The sequence below is a fragment of the Halictus rubicundus genome, chromosome 9 (genome assembly GCF_050948215.1).
Source record: "Halictus rubicundus isolate RS-2024b chromosome 9, iyHalRubi1_principal, whole genome shotgun sequence".
Lineage (NCBI taxonomy): Eukaryota > Metazoa > Arthropoda > Insecta > Hymenoptera > Halictidae > Halictus > Halictus rubicundus.
In genome coordinates this window covers 16,264,173-16,286,353 of record NC_135157.1, presented here as the reverse complement: position 1 = coordinate 16,286,353, position 22,181 = coordinate 16,264,173, and the positions used below count along the sequence as shown (strand labels likewise).

General features: G+C 47.6%; 4 protein-coding genes across 11 annotated transcripts in view; 3 read left to right on the top strand and 1 right to left on the bottom strand.

Annotated features, from left to right (window-relative positions):
- The first annotated feature begins 557 nt into the window (after positions 1–557).
- On the top strand, positions 558–4,716 carry Hig (locomotion-related protein hikaru genki). Of its 2 annotated transcripts, none has more exons than XM_076792946.1 (10): positions 558–1,060; positions 1,743–1,825; positions 1,893–2,055; positions 2,195–2,377; positions 2,601–2,735; positions 2,850–2,993; positions 3,061–3,273; positions 3,332–3,541; positions 3,601–3,689; positions 3,758–4,716. In XM_076792946.1, the coding sequence occupies exons 1-10, from the start codon at positions 931–933 to the stop codon at positions 3,872–3,874; spliced, it is 1,467 nt and encodes a 488-aa protein (XP_076649061.1). In that variant the 5' UTR covers positions 558–930; the 3' UTR covers positions 3,875–4,716. The 2 variants fall into 2 exon arrangements, with proteins under 2 accessions (XP_076649061.1, XP_076649062.1); XM_076792947.1 differs by having other exon boundaries at positions 559–1,060; positions 2,204–2,377.
- A 103-nt stretch (positions 4,717–4,819) lies between these two features.
- LOC143356903 (uncharacterized) lies at positions 4,820–7,422 on the top strand. The gene is made up of 10 exons (XM_076792950.1): positions 4,820–4,927; positions 5,010–5,197; positions 5,255–5,359; positions 5,435–5,608; positions 5,669–5,917; positions 6,018–6,160; positions 6,398–6,544; positions 6,623–6,882; positions 6,944–7,111; positions 7,292–7,422. The coding sequence occupies exons 1-10, from the start codon at positions 4,837–4,839 to the stop codon at positions 7,393–7,395; spliced, it is 1,629 nt and encodes a 542-aa protein (XP_076649065.1). The 5' UTR covers positions 4,820–4,836; the 3' UTR covers positions 7,396–7,422.
- A 36-nt stretch (positions 7,423–7,458) lies between these two features.
- On the bottom strand, positions 7,459–9,251 carry Mrpl38 (mitochondrial ribosomal protein L38). Its single transcript, XM_076792948.1, has 6 exons — positions 8,972–9,251; positions 8,758–8,910; positions 8,355–8,682; positions 8,121–8,279; positions 7,904–8,040; positions 7,459–7,813 (listed from the first exon to the last, which is right to left on the bottom strand). Exons 1-6 carry the CDS (start codon positions 9,108–9,110, stop codon positions 7,521–7,523), a joined length of 1,209 nt encoding a protein of 402 aa, XP_076649063.1. The 5' UTR covers positions 9,111–9,251; the 3' UTR covers positions 7,459–7,520.
- Positions 9,252–9,448: 197 nt separating this feature from the next.
- The window catches only part of Trio (trio Rho guanine nucleotide exchange factor), a 31,245-nt gene continuing 18,512 nt past the window's right edge, over positions 9,449–22,181 (top strand). For 5 of the 7 annotated variants that reach the window (XR_013082790.1, XM_076793565.1, XM_076793568.1 and 2 more), the window contains exons 1-19: positions 9,449–10,494; positions 11,202–11,491; positions 11,581–11,694; positions 11,776–12,100; positions 12,181–12,839; positions 13,046–13,156; positions 13,849–14,027; positions 14,110–14,257; positions 14,336–14,527; positions 14,622–14,825; positions 14,900–15,184; positions 15,259–15,585; positions 15,728–16,139; positions 16,236–16,474; positions 16,543–16,844; positions 16,922–17,168; positions 17,256–17,447; positions 17,814–18,077; positions 18,587–18,943. Coding sequence is in view for 6 of the 7 variants with exons in the window: in XM_076793565.1 (XP_076649680.1) it covers positions 11,231–11,491; positions 11,581–11,694; positions 11,776–12,100; positions 12,181–12,839; positions 13,046–13,156; positions 13,849–14,027; positions 14,110–14,257; positions 14,336–14,527; positions 14,622–14,825; positions 14,900–15,184; positions 15,259–15,585; positions 15,728–16,139; positions 16,236–16,474; positions 16,543–16,844; positions 16,922–17,168; positions 17,256–17,447; positions 17,814–18,077; positions 18,587–18,943 (4,818 nt within the window). In the remaining variant the exon portion in view is untranslated. Of the gene's footprint in view, positions 10,495–11,116; positions 11,492–11,580; positions 11,695–11,775; positions 12,101–12,180; positions 12,840–13,045; positions 13,157–13,465; positions 13,562–13,848; positions 14,028–14,109; positions 14,258–14,335; positions 14,528–14,621; positions 14,826–14,899; positions 15,185–15,258; positions 15,586–15,727; positions 16,140–16,235; positions 16,475–16,542; positions 16,845–16,921; positions 17,169–17,255; positions 17,448–17,813; positions 18,078–18,586; positions 18,944–22,181 lie in introns of those variants that run through there. The other 2 variants (XM_076793567.1, XM_076793566.1) reach the window with 2 other exon arrangements.

Sequence of the window (22,181 nt, the reverse complement as noted above, 5' to 3'; positions counted from 1 at the left end):
CTCCCTTCGATTGTAATGCATTGAGACCCTGTCGGGACTCCCACGAGCTCTTGAAGCGTCCGTCCAGCCCGGCGGCTTCGGAGGTACTGACAACAATTGGCTTTGCAGCCCTATGCGCGTACATACTTAATCGTTAGAACCTTTGATTGATAACATTGCAAGCTTTCTAGAGTGTACAGGTGACTGGAAGAGACTGAGACAGCCCAAGCTTTAACCAGTTTTTGCCCTAGACAAGACATTATGCTAACATATTGTTATTATTTTCTTGTTTCAAGAGAAATTCTGAACGATCCTGTTAATGTGTAGAATGTTTTCAAAATTAACGAAGTTCTATAAATGTCGTCCTGAACGCAGGAGTTCTATTATAGTCGATATTTAAAAAAGAAGAGATAATTTGACACAATTGATAACGAGCGCCGAATTCTATCTTGAATTTCTTTTTGGCGATCACCGGTAGTGGTGGGAATGGTGGTAACGGTGGCGGTGGTGGTAGCGGTGGCGGTGGCGGTGGCGGTACTTGTCGTTTAGGAACGTTAGGGATAAAGTTAGTGGGGACGTTGCTCTTGCCGTTGATCGTTGGGTGATTGGGCGCCGTTTGCGCTGTTTGCGCCGTTTGTGCCGTTTGCGCGGCACGTACTTGCTCACGTATACGCGTAGATACGTTCGTCCCGTTGGTCGGATCCGACGTCCGGTCTCCCCATGGATACGTTTCCGATTGACTCAATCGTTCGCTGTGCAACGCTCTCGGGTGTTTGACGGTCGGCAACGCGCGGTTCATTGTGCTTATGAAACGACATGTCGAAATTAAGGGTGAACGGTACCACGACGCATGAAAATTCATCCCACTCTCGGTGCGCCAACGGCATCGGAACAACATTCCGGTGTGGTAACTTGAACCGGGTTTCGCTCTGATGTGCGAAGATAAACAGTATGTTCATCGAGAAGGAAAGAAGAAGGAAATTGTTCGAGAGCGTGTTTCGTGCGAGCCCGTCGACCACGGCGGGATGGTTCCTCCTCTTGCTCGGTCTGATCGTTGGTTTTTGCGATGCGGGTCAAGCAGGTGCGTTTGCACGCGTCTACTTTCTTCGCCGTCTCTCGCATTCTCCGTTCTACTTTCGCGTTTCGGGGATGGTGTTCGCGGTAACGTGGGCGTTCGTGCAGAGAATCGATTCGCGGACTACCCTCGTGAACCGCAGTGGACTCGATCTCAGAGAGGGAGAGAGAAATACGCGCGAAACGAAGAAGCGAGAACGGAAATCGTCGCTTGTTTCTTTTCGAAATGGTTAAAAGTCGCAGGAAGCTTTAACATGGGGCGAAAACAGTTTTCTTTGTGGAATTCGTTGGCGATCTTGCCCCCTCCCGGGACGATCTCTCCGTCAAACGAGAAAGGGGTAACGAACGACGAGATAATTCGAAGGAAATGCGTTCCCAAGGGCTCGAAATGGATCGATGTCGACGCGTCTGGGCGCTTTTCAAAACGGTTAGATACTAGGTAGATACCCTATCGACCGTCTGGCGTTACGACGGCGAGCATGCGCGATTAAATGAACGTGGATTCGCAAAATCATCCGCTCGGACGGCGCGCGAGTCTTGTTTTGACGAATGCACGCGCCAGAAGCGGCAACAACAATACGCGGTGCCGTACAATACGCTCATAAAATCTCGCGACGTTCTATATATGTATATATTCCATACATATTCTATCTATAAACTCTCTGTAAACTATAAACGATTGATTCCAGGTGCGGTCGGACTACAGCAGAGCTGCAAACTCGAAGGTCTTCATCCGCTCTTGATCGTTACCTACAAAAATATAACGATATCGGTAAGTATTATTATTATCATTCGAAAAATCTGAGAGACAACATTCGTAACATTGGTCCGGATTTCAGGTGGATAGAATCACTGTACCGGACGAGGAACGGGTGACCGTTCGATGCAGGGAACTCGGTAAATACAAGCTGATCGGCGATTCGCTGCTGCATTGTCGGAATGCGAGCTGGACCGGGAAGGTGCCGTATTGCGTCCCGACAACGCTCATCTCGAATTATACCGGTGAGTGGCTCGAGAGGCAGCTTCTTTCGAACGATCGGCCTTGTCTTCTCGACTCGCTAGAATCGGGAGAATCGAGTTCTCCTGACGGAGACGAGGACGATACCTGTGTTTAGTTATTCTCCTCTGATGACTGTTCGAGGAGAAACAGAGGACGTACCACCCACGATCATGTTCGGACTACCAGCTGGTTCGGCGGCCGTGGAACCGTCCGGTACCCTCGCGGTCTTTCCAGGAAGCATTCTTCACTTGGAGTGCCTTTTCGCTAGGAAACTTGGTAACCCGGAATGGACCTGGACGTCCACCTATCGCCAGTATTTGAGTGGTGAGTAATCGGCGTCCCTTGGATATTATTCGTCGGGATATCCGAGGTACGCAGAAATCATTTCCATCGTTTTGGGAAATCGGAAACTCGCGGAGAAATTTCCGGCATGAATGAAGCTATGGGGTTATGCTTGCCAAACGCTGTTGCAACCGTTGGAAAGCGCGGGAAAAAAGCATGGGAAAACCGACGAACGTTGCGTTGTAGCGGTTTCCATTCGCTGCAGGATGGGCGATCGCAGCCAGCGAAAGGGATTGGAAATACCGGCTGTCGATATATTACGCGAAACCTCAAGATTCCGGTACGTACACCTGCTCCACGCCCCGCGGACTGTCCAACTCCATCCGTGTTCACGTTGCTGGTAAGTCCCTCTTCGAGGAGAGGCTGATAGAGACGATGTTCCGCAGTAATTTGTCGTCGCTAGAAGGATATATGTATGTATAAATTCTCGTGGCTCACGCCTTACGGTTTACAGACGTTCAATGCCCGGTTTTGAGCCTACCGGAGCCACCGTTGCTCGGGAAGATCGAAGGTGCGAAGATGGGGCACGGAGCGGTGTTCGAGTGCCCTGTTGGATACAGACTGGAAGGTGCTCCCGGCATAACGTGTCAATACAATGGTACGAAAGAAAGCTAATCGTGAAATACCGAAGATACTTGACGTGTCGCTGTGTCGTTCGCTGTTAGGTAAATGGTCCGCCGACATGCCACGGTGCGAGACGATCGAGTGTCCGGCTCTGGATGCGCTCAACAATTCCCGGTTGCAGCTAATCGAGTACAATAACAGTTTCGGCGGCAGGGCGGTGTTTGCTTGCATGTGGGGCCATAAGCTCGTCGGATCGGACTCTATAAAGTGCAAGGAGGACGGCACGTGGAGCGGAGACCTTCCGATTTGTGCCGGTAAATACCATTGCGCTTCAACGTTCAACAGATAGAATAACGCATTTATGTTCGGCAGTGATAACATGTCCAGCACCAGCGACACCGAAAAGCGGCCGTATCATCGAGCAAACCCACCGTCACAATTCGGAGAGGAAACATCATCGCGGTCGAATACACAAAGTCGGCGCGCTCGTCAGATTCGCCTGCTTGCCGGGTCATCAACTTCTCGGCGAGGCTTCCATAATATGCACCGAAGACGGCACGTGGTCTCACGCGTCGCCGATTTGTAAGTTTCTTTCTTAGGCTTCTTTCCAGGTTGTTATTTCAAGTCGCGTTGATTTCCAGGCAAAGTGAGATGTCCTTATCCGGGTGATCCACCGCACGGACGAATCGCTCCTCTTAAGTTTTGGTACAAACCCGGCGATAATATACAGGTAACGTAACGTCGGTCTTGCGGATACATTTGATCAGCAACAATTCTGATTGACATTGTCTCTGCTAGGTCACCTGCTCGCCCGGATACGTAACACCGCTGGAACCTGTCAGGAGGCCAACCTGTAGGGAAAACGGCATCTGGAGCGCGCCACCGCCTCCCTGCAGATCGTACAAAGACGTTTAATCCGATATAATCGATCGACTAATTTTTCGCGACGAAAAATATTTCGTACCTACTTACATACGTACATCGACATCGACGCTACACGTTCTGCCGTGAGAGATCAGCCTGCTAAAGCGCGATCCAGCACCGTCGATCGCTCTCCTTCGGATAAGACGCGTATGCTGTGCCGAATCCGCGAGACATAATACATATCAATTATAAAATCGCCGACTTTCGTGACATCGTTCAGCGTATTTTCGTTTATCTTCTTCGTTCCCGGTATTCGAAATTTCATTGGCGGATGACAACGTCTAAAAAGTTGCAGCACGATATTCGCTTCGCAGATACGACCATCCGATACGATGATCTCTCATTGAAATATCGCGACTAAACGATTGGCGACAAAACTGTCTCGTTTAGAATGATTTTCTTCTTTCGCTCCGTTCCTGTTCTCCGTAACGAGTAGACAATAGAGAACGGGTCGGTTTTGTCGCTGCTGCACGCGTCGCGTCGTCTCTCGCGTATCACCGTATCAGCGTACAGAACGAGACTAACAGAATCGTTTCGTATAAAGAATAGTCGAAGAATGAGCTTAATAAACAAAGAACAAAAGGCGGGTAAATAGCGGTGTATGTGCGCGTGCGTATGTGTATGACAAAACGAGAAAGAGAGAGAGAGTGAGAATGAGCGAGAGATAGAGGTGAGCTTGCACCTCGGTATAGATGCAATAAATGAATGCGATACGCATAGGTTGTTCGATGACTGTTTCTAACCTTTAGAAGCACGTAGGTTTTCGCGACTTTCTCCTTATACATGATACATATACATCTTTGTATGTAAAATAAAGTTGAGTTATTCTCTAAGATTGCCAGTTTCTAAACACGATAACTCATGTTTTTAGGGGTACAAATTCTCGTTTCCAGACGCGGCTGTGAATCGCACATTGTAAATCGTTATACAGGAATCATTCTACAACTAAGATAATGGCTACGAAAGTCGTCGAGTTATACAAGGACAGCAAATGGTCCACGAAAGACAAACTCGACCAATATCGTGGGATTTTAAAGTTGTACGGTTAGAGAACACTATATCGTATACGTGTGTATAATTAGCTACGATTTTTCTAATCAACTTACGCTATTCTTTGGTCGGACAGGCCGCGAGAAAAAGTTGCGACTGCAAGATGCCGTAAAGTTGAAGAAGAGGATATCGTGGCAATTGAATACTTTTCGAGAGGACGTGAAAAAGTACCAGCAACTCGTCAGAGATAACAAAACTCAAACGCACAGATTCCTGCGTGGTCACCGGGAGCTGCAGTTGAAATGCCTTAATAGTGAAGCGGAGGTTCGTTTCACGGTCAAAGCCCTAACAACTAAATGTCGAATCTGATTCGATTTGCAGCACACCTACTCGACCATCTACGAGGATAATAATCTGAGGCGGCGTCGACTGGACAAACTTCGTTACGAGAAGAAGAAGAAAATGAGGCTTTGCTTCGAATTGCAGGTGACGCGCACTGGTGACATATGTGGCGTGCACACAGAGCGTGGATTTATAATAACATAAATTAGTATAACATAGTTGGAGCACGTGGAACTATCCGAGACGTATAAGAAGGAACAGGAGATATCGTGGACCGAAGTGGAAGGTCTGCAACAGGGGCTAATAGCGCGCTATCAGCTCGCTATAGCGAAGCAAACCGCAGCGAAAGCGATAAACATAACGTACAACTCTATGCTCGAAATCTTGAAGCAGGTACAATTTTTCTGTTAAGACTGTGCTTTGCAAACCACTGAACGAACCCGTTCGACAAAGGATTCGGTGCGACACGACGCCCTGTTGGATATATTGAAGCAAGATCGGCGAAGTCAATGCAAGGTGATAGTCAGGGCGACGATAATGGGGCAGCTGGCGGTCGAAGAAGCTGATGACATAGAAGAGAAGTGCAAACTGCTCACGCGAAAAGTTTGGAACAACATGAAGGAGAGGGAACGCACTTTGGCGCTTGTTCGCAGCCAAGTCGAAGATCTATGGGCGTACGCGCAATCTCTGATACGAACCGAAGTAAGTGCCCACGATAAGACCTGAAACGAAGAATAGTCAATTACGACTTGAAGCCGTTTGGCTACGAAAACCACTGTATTCGTTGCGCGTGTCACGACAGAGCGAAACAATGTTCACCATGCAAGTTAGGGAGTCTTCCATGGGGAACGGATCGTTGGAAAGGCAGATGAAGTCCCTCGAAGCAATCTTAGAGAAGGTTCAAGAATCGCTGAGGGTGCGCTCTTATCGAGAGTTACTCTTGAGGTACTCTCCCTTGTCCATTGCAGCATTCTCTCCGTAACTGTGTAAACTTCGGATCTGCAGAGTCACAGTTGTATGTAGAAGAGATGCCAGAGATTCTTTGGAGTGTTCCCAGCTGGAGAAAGAAAGACATTAAAGGACTCGTACGGTAGAGATTTGTTTCACAGAGTTACGGAGAGAGAATACCGTAGATTAGTGTAGGTATAGATGCTAGTATCGTTCTCCGATTTGCCTTATCAGGTTGGAAGATCAAATGAAACAGAGAACGCGACTGCTCGAACAATTCAACCGTAATGTCAAAGAACGCGATGCGCTGTTGACGCGGAAAAACGAAGCTTTAGCCGGTCTTTCGGAGATCGAGCATTCCGTCGTGGCTAACGTGGAAGCGTGAGTATCCTGGACAGTTGTGTTATGAATCAACAATTGCATCGTTGTTGAATAGGAGATGATATCGTTCCGCTGCAGATATAACGCGGACAGAAACGCTCTTCTGGGTCAGATCACGATGCAACAGCAGCGTCGAATCGAGCACAGGAATGTAAGAAAAGTACGTGGCGAGTTGTTAATGGACATACGTGCAGCGTTACAAAATATGGTAGCTATGCTATTCTGCGTGAGGAGAGGAACCCTTAGAGCACAGAGGAAAAAGACATCGAAAGAATACAGGGAAGACGTGGAAGAACCAGAACCGATTCTACCAGAAATGGAAAAAGTCGAAACGGAGGGTAATGATCGACAATGTTCCTCTTTAAATGGCGAATCCCGTATCGTACGTTTCCTCTGTAGGTCTAGCGTTACTGTCGACCGTGAGTCGAAAAGTAGGGGCGCTGTTTGGAATGAGCAACTTCGAATTCGAGAAAGATAGGGACGAGAGAGCGAAAGATATGTACCAAACTTACGTCTCCAACTATAACTCGAAACTAAAGTTTAGAGACGAGGAAGCAGATGCTACAGGTAAGTTTGACCTTGATTGGCCTTTGGTTTCATAAAAATGTTGGTCTTGAAACGCAGTATTCCATCTCAAAAAATATAGTTGACCTTCATACGTTCTTTATGCGTCTATTTAAAAAAGAAGGGGGTAGTAAGAATAGATTATGGGCCCCTTGGGACCAATAAACTAAACTAAACTTTCAGGTTTCATCGTTGAGCACGAAGCGATCGACTCCACGGTACTGACAAGGGCTGATATCAAATTAAGAAGCAAACAGGCTGTTGAAGTTTATACGCGACTAGAATAACGACAGCATAACAGTCGATGATACCGCGATTCTCCGTAAATTCTATGAAAATTGACTCGCTGATTATTTACACGGTATTCGTCGAGAATTTATTTACAAAAGTCTATTGACAAACAAGAGGTATATTACTCCATATCGTTGATTCGCCCCCAACCCAAACGATCCTTCTTGATTTGCAGGTTCAACCAGGAAGGCGAATCCTTCTCGAAAGGAATGGCATTGGGATACTTCAAAGGTGGTTTCGGTTCTCTGAAAGGATGAACGTTCTTCAATTTTCTCAACAGATAATACTTCATGGTCTCTTTAGGATCTCTGTGATGCTCTATATAAAGATTGAAGGGCTGTCTCAGTGGGAACCATTCCTGCGACTTAACATACGGTTTCGGGAACTTGTACTCAAATATTGGTTCCGCCGCATCTGCGAAAAAAGAAGTACAACAGATTCAATACTCGGCGTTGAATAACTGTGATTTAATCGGATCAAAGTAATTCCAACGAGCATACACACCTAATGACGAATGATAAAATTCTGTTACTGTAGGGTCCCAATCACTTTGGAAAAATGCCAAACCCGCGGGCGTAAGATCGTCTTGATACTCCCGGTAAAATTCTAGCGTTGTCCAATCGCGTTCTTCCAACTGCAGACTATGCAAATCAAACGTAAATTATACCATACATCGAACATCAAAAGGGTTGTGAGTTTTTAAAAAAAATTCGTTATTTACCAAGGTTGAGCCTTTTTATATTTGGAATAATCTAAACGCTTATTTTGCTTGTAAAGCACAAATATGTAACGATAATATCCAATTCCTCTGGACGGAATGGGCTTCATGTAATCCACTATTTGTTCTCCTTTTTCCACTGCATTCCCAGGAATATTACCTCTACGAATAACATTACCATTCTCTATTATACGTTACCTAAAATTGTTTAGATCGACAGATTAATTTTATACTCACACGAACCAGTGACAATACTCATTATCCCAGTTTTGCAAGTTGCCATCCGGTGTACTCATGATCAAAGTCCATAAAGTGTCTGCCGTTGCCGAATAATTAACATTTGGAGGTTGTTGTGCTTCGCTAGGCTTTATAACGTTCCCCGTATAAACTCTAACGAATGTATCATCCTGAATTTTATAGTCTATCTCTAATGGTACAACCGGTCTGAAATATGCGTCTTGGAATAAATGTTCAAAGACTCCGTAATGCTCTGCAATTTTATACATGTCCGAGGGACTAGATACGTTTACCCATATCTGTCTTGCTACATTCATATCGATCGATACTATAAAAAACAAAATTAATTTTGTCATTGTAAAATTAATAATAAAAAACCTCTGCAAGAAAAAGTTCTATTTACACGATTTGTTTCTCGCTTGCTTCTCCAAATCAGGATCCCTTTCCACAACCTTTTTCTCAGCCAGCCAAGTGTTTGTTAGTTTTTTCGACAATTGCGGAACGGAGAACCCAATATCTACTTTGAATGACGTCTCTGGATCCGGTTGTTGAAAAGCTGAAAGAAACATTGTTGGAAAAGAATTTATGCGGACATTATTCCCTCGTGATTGCCTTACCCGCGAGCCGTTGCTTTAAGGTGCGAGCAACTGTCGGCGGTTTTCCTCGTATAATATGTCCATGTCGAACTTGTCCGATACAAACCCGCGACGGCGGAGAGAAATCGTTTGTGAAAATTCGAAATAATCTGGTTGCCATAGCTCAATAATTTCGCACGGATGTTATAACATACGGACGTGTAATTATCTGTGTTTCCTGCAATAAATTATCGCACAGTAGAGACTGTTTAGAATAGCAGATTTCAACAAAGAGGTTAAGTTCACTCCGTATCAATAAATGTATCGCAAGTATACTGCGAACGCAGTGTTCCCTCTTTACCGTCACGCTCTCTATCCCTCCCATTCTGATGCGCATTCAGCAGTGCGCATACCTTCGAAAAAATAGACGAAGGCAGCACTGTCGCAATGGCGGATCATCAGCCAATCAAATCAAAGAGAATCTTTTCTCCGCCCTCTTTAACGTCGCGTTGCGTCGTCCGAAGTGTGCGACTTTGCGGAGTAAAATTCTGTACATACGCGTATACATGTATTTTATCAATTTTATACATGTACGTATGTACGTAAGTATGTATGCAATACCTAAGTACATGCAAACAATTGATATGATATGATAGACATTTCATTCAAGTTGGAAAGAATTTATCATTATCGATTGTTTGCGTAGTAAATCGAGTAAACGGATTCGTAATAATTTCTATAAATAACGGTCATTCATAAACCCAGGAAACCTCTCTTGTGGATACTAATCGAGCATTATGGATGTATGTATAAGTGCATATACATATATTATGTACATAAGCACGCATGTAACACGTATCGTTTGAACCGTACCGTATCTTCGAATCACATCGATGAATCGTAAACGTGAAACGAAAGCAGATGATTAGAGAGTTATGTAGAATGTAACGGACGACGATCGAGGCGAATGTAATATGTATAATTTATCGTACGATCAACCTTCGCAGAGATCAATCCAAGTATGCACGTAGTATATGTATCTACACATATATGTATGCAGAATAAATTGGTAACGGCATGATACTTTACAATTCGAGAGCTTCGTTTCTTAATTATCCGGGAGCGTCTTTCGAGACGTTCGTATACGTTCAAGGTCTAATCGTGAAACGTAGCAAGAAGAATTTCCACGGTGTCGAGTATAGACTTTTGTTAACGAATTTGGAAATACGATTTTTCCGTAGGCTTCGACAAATTTTCGTCTGGAAGAGTTAAAAAATTTTGTGCTGCCACCACACGACATCAACTCGCATCGGCGTGTATTTTCTACGTTGATGTTCGAGCGAAGAGGTCGTTGAAAAGTTCCTGCTCGAACGAATCCGTGCGAACATGGCAGACTGCCATTGGCAGATAGCAGTTTTGCGGTTTCGCACTGATCGCGACTGCAAAAGTTTTCACGTTCGGGAACAAAGGATATGAGCCGTAGTTCGTCTAGCAGAACGAATGTGTGTATGGTGCAGGGAAGAAAATCGGGACCGCCGAAGTTTCTTCGAGTTGATCTTTAACGGGTAAGCGAGACGTTCTTCATTTCAATTCAACCCCGTGTTCTTCGACTCGTGATTCGTGGATCACAACGGACGTATATATTCAAAGAGAATACGCCACACCGCAACAAAAAAAAAAGGCCAGAAAAGACCAATTTGTTTTCGATGCGCGGAACAAAGCCAGCCAACTTTTGTCCGTCGCGTTGTCCTCACGCTGAATCGTTTACCGAAAGGGGCATAAAAAATAATATCTGCATTTACAACGATGCTATGACAGTGGTAACGGTTGTGTGGCTCGAGTAGCGCGATCACGACTACAATGGATGCAACGATAGGCTTTACTTCAAGTCTACGCACACCGTTCTGTTTTCTGGAATTCTAACGATTCGCCGAATTTTTCCGAAAGCTGTTCGCAACATCGGCAAACCCCGTCGATTTGACGTACGTTCCTCGAACGTGTAGATACAATTTCGCAGAGTTCCTACTGTGCGCTTTTTTTATACCCTTTTCGAACGATGCGATAGGAGAATTATGCGTCGAAGAATATACTGAACGTCGGTCGTACGCGTGAGTAAATGATCACAGAGATTTTTGAATAAAAAATTTCATAAAACATCACAGAGATCAGCGGACTTTTTCAGGCAAAATATGTCTCAACTTAGCTGCTTGAAAACGAGAAGACTGTCTCTCGTCTGGCGAGTTTAATCATAATTGTACAAACGTTTGGTTAGCTACGGCTCGATCAACAAAAATAGAGGACATGGATGGAACCAGAGCAGCAGAGGTTTTGCCTTTGCTGCAAGAGCGTCTGGCCATATTGCCGGGTGGCCGAGACCGTAGGGGAGGACCGGTACTTGTCTTTCCTACCACTCCTAGACGAGAACGTGCAAAACCTGAGGACTATCGTCGCCTGCTACAGTATCTCTTGACAGTACCCAGCGACGAGGCTAGGGGGTTACGTTTCACGGTTATCGTGGACATGCGTGGTGCTACTTGGGATTCTGTTAAACCGATTTTAAAGGTTGATTCTTTGAACTCCTGTAATTTATATGAACTGTAGACGCCAGTAATCTGCCTTGAAAATCACGAGCCAATTCTTCTCTCTTGAAGGTGTTGCACGAACATTTCCATCGATCGGTTCACGTTGCCTTCATCATAAAACCAGAGAACTTCTGGCAAAAACAACGGACAACCTTGGCTAAGCAAAAGAAATATAATTTTGAGGTAAGCAAGATTTCCGTAAAGGAAGAATGGACGACTACCATTGGCAACGAGAAGATTTGGTAATGATCTCTATAATTTCAGATAAACACCATAAGCTTAGACGCTCTCGCGAAAGTAATAGATCCAACGCAATTGACCTCGGATTTGGACGGATCGTTACAATACGACCATGCACAGTGGATCGATACGAGGCTCGCGGTGGAAGATTTCACGTGGCAGGCGGCCGATCTTCTCGATCGATTGGACGACCTGCAGGAGGATCTGAGTCGTAACGATTTCGCGGACGACGTGGCCGGAGCTAAACACGGAATCGATCTGCATAACGAGATGAAGAAGAAAATTGTGAAGGTTCCGGTGGAGGAGATCGAAGTGGTCGGTCAACGGCTGCTGCAACGATTTAACAACAGTAAAAGTCTCTTAATTTCCAACCGAGTGTGCTGCACTTTCCTCCCTACTTTCTCTAATTTCTAATCTTTGTAATTCCAGGCATGGCTACGACCAGCAGCGAAGGAGGTAGCATCGAGAGCGGCGCGATCGGAGGCACCGATCCCGATGGCAGAGCATTGGAAGCTCTGGTGATCCAGCACTTGGATTCCGTGCACGCGGCACAGCAACATCTCCTGCAGGTCTGGCACATCAAGAAGATGAAGCTGGACCAGTGCTTTCAGCTGCGACTGTTCGAGCAGGACTGCGAGAAAATGTTCGACTGGATTTGCCACAACAGAGAAAGATTTCTTGGGAATTACGTGGAGATCGGCCGGTCTTATCAGCTGGCCAAAACTTTTCAGGAGGAGCACAAACACTTCACCATGAGCTCGATGAACGTTTACGTGAACGTGAATAAAATTCTGACGATGGCCAGTCGGTTGCTGGAGACGCAACATTACGCTGCGGGACACGTCAGAGCCGTTGCCGGTCGTCTGGATCGAGCCTGGAAAGAATTTGCTGCCGGCCTGGACGAGCGAACCGCGGTTCTCAGTTTGAGCGTTGTCTTTCACCATAAGGCCGAGCAGTACGTCGACAGCGTCTCGGGATGGAGTCAGGCTTGCGACGCTGGCAATTTACCGAACGAAATACCGATTCTAGAATCTCATATACGGCAACACCAGTCGCTTTACGAGGCGATGTGTCAGGCTTACACAGAGGTAATTCAATTCATTTCTAATCAAATCGCTTCGGATTCGAAAACGAAAACGAACGAACTTGATTCACGGTTGCGACCGCGGCTCGTGTTATTTCATTTCGATTCGATACGCGTGAATAGAGAATCTATACATTTAAAGAGACGACGAAAATACTGAGAAACAAGTCGTACATGTCTTTCATAGTAATGGAGAATGATATTTAACAGGTGTATGACGCGTATCAAGCACTTTTGAGCGGACTAGGCTCGATGCTACAAGTCTGTCACAGCCTGAGTTCGATTCACGGTTCGAACTCGGATACGTTTCGCATCGATTACGTACGAGACAATTAGTATCTTGTTACCTTTTATAGCTTCTAACCGGTGGACGTGCGCTTTGGTATAAACAGGGTGGTCGGTAGATGGTGAGAGTTAACTCTTTTTCGAACGAAAACACCGGTCAGGTTCGCGTGCACGCCCATCGGAGATTATCCTCGAGGTGACGACGACTTCCGGTCGTTGTTCTATCCTCGTTAATTTTGTACTATCGTGCGAATCCGAGTGTATTAATGTTCCGACGGCGTTCAAACGCCGTCACGAAATGCTTAGCAAATGTTTAACACGGTTTTGGGTAATCCTATTGTTTAGGTACATAGTACCAGTAAGAAGCTTCTTTATCAACTGGATCATCTCGTGCAAGTCTGTAATCAACCACAAGGAATAGACCATACGGCCAGAAAACATGTACGTCCATTGGTGTGTGCATGTAGTGTACATGTTTGTATTCTGCGCGGATCAGCTTTTCTCGTTCATCTAATTTTTCCTTTCGTACCTTTCGCGAACGACACGCTTCGACGAAACAAGAATAGATTGCATGTTTTGCTCGGTTGCTTGTGCCAGTCGCTTGAACCGTGTCTACTCACGGATTCGACGAAGCTGTCTGTCGGTACTCGGTAGTAGATTGTTCGCTTTACGCTTCGAACAAATGCCGAATGGTCAAACGCGAATTGAAGATGCTCGCTTTTATTTAGAGCCAAGATGGACACGGCATCGACGGACATTCCGGTATGAGTGGAAATCCGGCTGCCGACTACAGCGAGGGCGCGTCTCACGTTTTGGCGGTCATTCACCAAATATTGGGTCATCACAGAGCATTGGAAGCGCGTTGGCATGCTCGGAAAGTGAAGCTGCATCAGCGTCTCGCGTTAAGGTACGTCCCCAGGTCCCTTGCCCTTCAAAGCATTGTTTTGTTGCGATCATATATAGAGTGAAAGACTCCGGATCGGTTGCAGATTATTCCAAGAGGACGTGAAGCAAGTGCTGGATTGGCTGACGAATCACGGCGAGGTATTTATTAGGAAGAACACGGGAGTGGGTCGTAATCTTCAGAAGGCCAGAGTCTACCAGAAGAGCCACGAGCATTTTGAGAACGTCGCGCAGGTATACTGATGTCTCGACGATTCTCCTTGATCGAGAAAACCGTGTTCCGATGATTTTAATGTGCTTTCCTCGGCGCAGAATACGTACACGAACGCCACCAAATTGCTCACCGCTGCGCAAGAATTAGCGCACACCGGGGAATGCGCCGCTGACGAGATATACACGGTTGCGCAAGAATTGGAAGCTCATGTTAGTAGTTTCGCGGCCAGAGTCGAGCAACGTAGACGAAGATTGGATTTGGCGGTCGTGTTTTACACTCACGAGAAGGAGGTATCGTATTTCTGACCGTAATGCTGTGACGGATTAAGGAGGAGGAATCGATCGAGGCACGTGACGCGACGCGTACGTTTGTTTGTTTGGCCAGTTGAGCGGTTGGGTCGACGAATTGCGGCAAGAGCTGCAGCAGGACGAGGTCGCGGAGAATCTGGAGACTGCTGAGAGATTGCTGGAACAGTGCGCGCAGCACAGGGCCTCTTGCTTGGAAGCTTGCACATCCACCATCGTGCAGGGCGAGGCGTTGCTTCGGGAACTTCGGGAATCTACCGATGCTCCTGACAGTACCGGCTCGGTGAGCAATCTTTTCGTCTCTGCTTTTGAGACGAGGAACGGCGGGCAGCTAAAACCGATGCAATTCTCTTACAGATCGCTGCGGTGGAAGCTGCGCTTGACAGGCTGGCCGGTTTGAGACAGGAACTGGAAGATTTGTGGGCTACTAGAAAGCTCAGACTCGAATTCTGCCTGCGATTGCGCGTTTTCGAAAGGGATGCTCTGGAAGCGAGTGGTCAGCTGGAGATGTGGGCGCAAGAGCTGCAAGGTCCTCCTCGAGAGGGATCACCGGAGCAGCTGTTGCGCGTGCATAACGACGGCGTTGCTCATATGCAGAACACTGCCTTTCAAGTTCTGCAACAAGGCCAGGAACTCGCTCAAGTAAGCATCGCTCGGATAAAAATTCTTCTTGTTCGTACGAACATTGAAAATTCACGGATTTCGAATCGGTACAGGTGCTCGAACAATCTGGAGTATGTATAATGGCGGACGGTCAGCACAGTGCCGCGTCTAGGGTTCAAGTGTTACTAGAGTTCTTGAACGAGAGAGAAATGGACGCGGAAGATTTGGCAGAAATGCGAAGGGTTCGCCTGGAACAAGCCTCCCAATTGGTGCAACTGCAGACGGACGCGACACACGTAGCCAATTGGATTCGCAACGGGGAGGCGATGCTGCTGGCGTCACTGAGAGTTCCGGAGAACCTGCAGGACGCCGAGCAGCTTCGCTTGGAACACGAGCAGTTCCAAGTTGCTATAGAAAAGACGCATACCTCGGCTGTCCAAGTAAAACAATGATTTTCTTCTTTCTCATTTATGGTAGACGAGTCACCCGAGTATCAGTTTGCATGTAACGGATATTCGAGTGACCCGTTCGAAATACTTCGCTCTGTTTACGAGAAGATTATAGAATTCGATTGTTCGGCAGGTGAAGCACAGAGCGGACGCTCTGGTCAGCGCGAATCATTACGATCCGAAGAGCATAAGAGAGGTCGCCGAGGACGTGACCAAGAGATGGCAGCAACTGGTCACGTGCGCCGAGGAGAGACATAAATTAGTGACCGCTAGTATTAATTTTTACAAAACCGCGGAGCAAGTGCGCTCCGTGTTAGATAGTCTCGAACGCGAGTATAAGAGAGACGAAGATTGGTGTGCCTCCGGCGAGAAAGCGACGCAAGTGCCGACGCTGGTCGGCAAGCATCAGGAACAGAAGGAAGCATTTTTGAAAGCTTGCACGTTGGTACGGCGAACCGCGGAAACATTCCTGAAATATACGAATCGCAGCCTACAATTTTATAGCTATCAGTCGAACAGCGCCGGTTCCGAGAATAAAGTTAAAAGTACGTGTTTCGCGGGATTTGTTACGTTCGGCTCGGTTCACTTTATACCTAAACCGGCACGACAGCCACGATCTCACGTTCGGCCGTTCTCTTCAGGTATTTTGGAAGAATTACTCAGTAAGGAGAACCGAGTCCTCGAGTATTGGACGCAACGTAAAAAGCGACTGGACCAGTGTCATCAGTACGTTCTTTTCGAGCGCAGCGCTAAACAGGCCCTGGAGTGGATTCGAGAAACCGGCGAGTTGTATTTGGCCACCCATACCAACGTCGGGAAAAATCGTATCGAGAACGAGCAATTGTTGCGCGAGCACAATGAGTTCAAGGGAGCCGCAAAGGTAAGATGTTCTTGTTCCCTCGGTGAATTCCGATTACGATTCGATCCCCTTGCTCTTGTTGCTCGTAGGAAACGAGAGAACGTGTGAAGCTGTTGATACAACTCGCCGATAACTTGGTCGAGAAGGGTCATGCTCACGCAGCCGCTATCAAGCAATCCGTAGCCGAAGTCGATCTACGATACAAGGACTTCAGCACGCGTATGGATTGCTACAAGACGCAGATCGAAGATGATCTAGGAATCCAATCCGACGACGGCCAGAAAGATCTGTCCATCGACCGTAACTCTGATCCTTTGCTCGAGGAGAAGATCAAGGGGAAGGACCTCAAGGAATTGAACGAGGAGAAAAGACGATCGGCACGGCGAAAAGAGTAAGCGTTTTTGTTGTCCGAGGAGCTTGTTTTCCATCTCGTGGAATCTCTCTTATGGTTTTCTTGCGCATCCACAGATTCATAATGGCGGAGCTGCTCCAGACGGAACGCACTTACGTGAAAGATCTGGAAACCTGTATTCGTTGCTTTCTGGAGGAAACGCGATGCGGCAAAGGAAACATTCCGGCGGGACTGCAAGGTCGGGAATCGATCATCTTTAGCAATATGGAGGAGATCCATCAGTTTCATAGCAATATATTTCTCCGCGAATTGGAAAAATACGAGACCATGCCGGAGGACGTCGGGCATTGTTTCGTCACTTGGGTAGGTCCCGAGTTTCCGTTGATTTCCGTCTCGATCGGAATTAATCTCATCATATTTAATCGTTCGCATCGTGTTTGTTTCGCGTAGGCGCCCAAGTTTGACATGTACGTGACATACTGTAAAAATAAACCGGAGAGCAACCAGTTCCTGGTCGCTCACGGCGGCACATGGTTCGAGGAACTGCAAAGAAAGCATCGTGTCGAGCATCCGATCGCCGCGTACCTAATCAAACCCGTGCAGAGAATCACAAAGTATCAGCTGCTCCTCAAAGATCTTCAGGTACGTAGGTACCGTCACGGCCGATTAATCGATAGCGTTTCCACCTGGCTTCGTTTTCTTGTGCTATTTTCTGGTGTACAGCGTATACAGTGGCTCGCGTAATTGATCATGTACGCTTTAAAACGAAGGAACTTTTTTAAAATTAGACCGGACTCCTTTACACGGCATGTAAACAATTGTTTAGAAAATATCGCGGCCGATTCAATCACGAGTAAAAACAAGTTATTCCCGTTTAAAGAGCATTTGATCGACCAAGCGAGTAACGCATTCGTACTCGCGCGCTTGCAAACATGTTTCACCGTTTTTTATCTATTCCGGTTTCGTTGAAATTTCCGTTTTTTTTTCCCCGTTTACCCGAACTCTCAGGCTTGCTGCCAAGAAGGACAGGGCGAGATAAAAGACGGCTTGGAAGTGATGTTAAATGTGCCTAAGAAAGCAAACGATGCCTTACATTTGAGCATGCTGGAAGGATGCGACGTAAGAATAGACACTCTTGGCGACGTAGTGCTGCAAGACTCGTTCACCGTGTGGGATCCGAAGCAACTGATCAGAAAAGGCAGGGATCGGCACATATTCCTCTTCGAGTTGTACCTGCTGTTCAGCAAAGAGGTCAAAGATTCCGCCGGGAAGGTGGGTAATCCTCGCGAGGATAGCAAACAAACAATTTTGTCGACGCATTCGAGACCGGTGACGCGACGCGCGTCGTTCTAAGTCTTTTAGCCAACTTTTTTTTAGAAATAGTCTATGTTACCTGTCCGTAAACCTCGTGTTAACCCTTAGCACTCGAATGGTGACTGTAAGGCACCACTAAAGATTGATGTATCATTATTCAAAATATTTTGTAGATTATTAAATTTGTTTGTATTTAATAAATTACTAAACATTTCAGTATTGTAGGAGTAAATTGCTTCATTTTCAAAAAAAAAAATATATGTAGAAGGGAAATATTCTAGGACGCAGGAAATGTTTCATTTTGGGGTTAAAGTAGCTTCGAGTGCTAAGGGTTGAACAGTAGACATTCGCGCTACTCGATTGTACACTTTTGAAAGTTGTGCACGGCGTTCACCTAATCGCCGCGCCGGCCGCGAATGTGTCAACACACGCATATGTCGCGAATAAACAATTTTATCGCGCCTTAGGTGAAATATATATACAAGAGCCGTCTGATGACCTCCGAACTGGGCGTGACCGAGCACATCGAGGGCGACGAGTGCAAATTCGCGGTTTGGACGGGCCGAGCGCCGACCAGCGACACGCGAGTAGTTCTCCGTGCCAATTCGATGGATGCCAAGCAGTTGTGGGTGAAGAGATTGCGCGAGGTTATCCAAGAAACGTATTTCAGTTTAAGCATGCCGAAGAGCCCCGCGAAAAAGAGTTCGAGTCAACGATCGAGCAGAGATCTCGAGGAGTGCGCCTCTCTAGACGACAGCGTCGAGAACTTGGACAGGAACTCCCTGGCATCCTTCGGGTCCACCAACACCACCGACTCGGACAAGGTAAGGCGTCACGTTTCAATTCCGACGTAACGTTACTTCACGCAGTTTCGAAACTGTTTCTATCCCCGACACAGGGTGCCTTAGTACAATCAGAGAGAGGACAGAAGCAATCCAATCAAAACATTTTACACTCTCTTTTTTTAATTGTTCGGCCGCCCAATTGAAAGTCTACTCTGATTGGTGCTTACCGAACCGGAACAATGAGCAAACCCCACTATATAAGTGGAGTACAAATCCGACACACGTTAGTATCAGTGTGTCTTCCGACCCCCTGATGAAGCTAGCTGCAATGCTTGCGAAACGTTGGGAAATTTCTTCCTTTAGGACACGGCTTACACCCGAAAGCCTCAACAGACGAAACTGTATTTTACACTCGGTTTACCACCGGGGAATCATCCCCTTCTCTGCGAGGTTGTAAATACCTGGGGCACCCTGTACATCCTGTAGGACAACCCCTTGAGTCATAGCTCTGACAAATCTGGCCAGGTCGGCAATAAGCAGACGACGAATCTACGACCTTGCCATTTCCTTGACATTAATTGTTAACAGATCGTTAACTTACGGAATTTTGAGCTTGATACTAAGGCAGCTTTCGCTTCGAACGAAACGTCATGTTCGTATATCGCGTGAATCAATTATTTTCCATCGCGCAACCTCGGAAAATAATTGATACGATAACTGTGCGGTACAACCGCGAATCAGTGGTATTCTCCGCACAAAAAATTGTACCCCTTGTGGTACCCGATTGCTCATAAAACGTTGTTCCTCCCCGAGTTCGTTCACCTATCCTGATCGTAGCTCCTCAGAGTCGTTGGTTAGAAACCGCTGCAGCATTTTAGCCAGGCTCTTCGACTACACCCCCGGGTGGCTTTTCTGTCGAAGAGTATGATTGATCAAGGTCGTATAGACATCCTTTGCCGAGGGTAGGACCGAGAGACACGAACCTCCCGGAGGATTTGCCTCGAAGGGCTTGTTAAATGCGATTGGGAATGCAGTATCGAAACGATCCGGGTATTCTGAACGTAACCAACCGGGAAGGTTGCAACGGAAGTCGTGCACCGGTCGCTCTGCCGGTTTGGATGGGACGAATGAAACCAGCGAACCAACCAAATCATCCAACGAGCAAGCGGACGAGCGAGCGAGCGAGCGAGCGAGCAAGAGCAGTTTTGGGTGGGGTTCGGGAATAATCGAAAAGTGAGCAAGCGCGTCGGGAACGGGTCGCGTGTGTACGGGAGGCGAGAGACTATCGAGGAAGAAAAGAGACGCGGAAACTCGGCGTCGGACGGAAGGGGGTAAGGGGCGAAGGGGTGAGAAATAGATCGACGGGACAGGGACAGGGACAGGGAAGGAGGCTGATAGGTAACAGGCTCAGTACGGGCGCGACACTCGGGTCGAACAGGTCGTCCGCTCGACGGTGAGAGCGGCTGCCGACACGACCGATCTCATCCAAGTCCGATAGTTGCGTTTTCGAACGGTTGTTCGTCCGTGAGAAGAACAGAGAGAGAGAGAGAGAGACACACACAGACAGACAGACAGACAGCGGAAAAACCATGTCGGTCGTACGGGCGACGATTGTTCGGTGTTTCGCCGTGTACGCTCGACCGTTCTATTTCCACACGTGAACTGCGAGAGCACGAGGCGAAACTGTCATGACGTCGCCAGCAGGAAAGCCTGCAACGATGGTCCAGAAAGCCCGCAGGAAGATCTCGTTACCCTGGTTCCGGCAGACCTCCGTTGCTCAGCCGCACGCTGCCCTATCCAGGCAGCACACGATCGACACTCCGGGCTCGTTCCAGAGTCGTCGTTTGCACCGTCAGACCTCTCTGTCCCAGGTACTCGAGCACTACGAAACTCTGTGCCGCCTATCACGTATGCGCGGTGCTGCTGCTGCTGCTGCTGCTGGCATCGCATACTTCCCCGAGATCCTCCCTCCTCGATAATTTGTCTTCTCTCGCCAGCCAATTTCCCGAAAATCTTTTGGGCAAGTGCGACGACGGTGCAGTGGTGCCGCGACGCGACGATCAATCCTCTCTTGCCCGAAAACTATTACCACCCCCTTGCTCGCGTGTGCCCTTATTCGGTCGTTCAAGAGGGAAACGCTCGCTCCGGTGCGAACTCTCCAACGACCCAGCCGCAGCCGCAGCCGCAGCCGCAGTCGCAACCCGCGGGGTATCGTGCGACAATTATTTGCACGCTCCTCTTCGAGTCGTTGGCATATTTTACCGGGTTAACCCCTTGCCCTACAACTTCGAGCCTCGTTCGCGAAGTTTTCGAATGGAAGCTACCGAAAACGCGTTTAGACTGCAGGAATACGAAAACGACCGTTTCCGGTTCTTCCGGGCGATCCTAAACGTCCGAGAGACTCTCGTCGTCGTCGATACCGAGAAAATTATAGCGCAACGGGTTAAGGAAGTTACGTAATCGATCCGTTTTTTCGATGCACCATCGTTTTTCTCGTTTGAACCGTGCTGTCAACGTCCACGTCCGTTGCCGCCGTATCGGTAGCCACATCCGCGGTTTTCCGCCTTCGTCCTCGATCGAGGCTGTCCTTATTCGGCGTCGTTCCCTGCCGATTTACCGCTCGAGACGATGCTACCCCCTTTGCGTGCGATCTCCTCGCTGGATGTCATCCGCCCTGCCGATACGGATCTCCGTGCACTCCTCGACCGTCTGTAATTGCTGTCCCGGCGACAATTCCGCAAGACTCGACAGGAAATGTCGCTCGGAATTCGACGTTCGGACGCGTCGAGGATGCTTCGCCGGTGCATGTCGATTTGTGGAAAGACGAGCACGCTTGTCGTTCCGGCTCGAGTGTCCGCAATTGATCGACGATTCCGGCGATTCCGCGAGATCAATGAGAAAATCGTGCTCGCGTTTCCTGCGGAAGCGAGGCGTCCAACGTTCGACGCCGAGCGCAGTATATTATTGGCTTCCGCCCGCAACGTTTGTTCCTCGCGTTCGAATCTTCGATCGAGCTCGAACATCGCCGAACGGAGTTGCTTCGAAGAGATCTGTGTGGAGGACCGAGAGATCATCTTGCTGTCCTAATTTCCCGGCGGACGAGCACGCCGAGACGGAGGGTCCTTCGTTCGATAAGACGCGTATCGAGAGCGCGGAGGAAGATTCGAGTAGAATCGGCACAAAATTTGGCACGTGGAAAAAGTCTATTTTCGTCGGGCGGAATGCGACGCAGGACCACGAGCAGTCAGCTTCCTCTAACTGTTTTGACTTCTCGGCC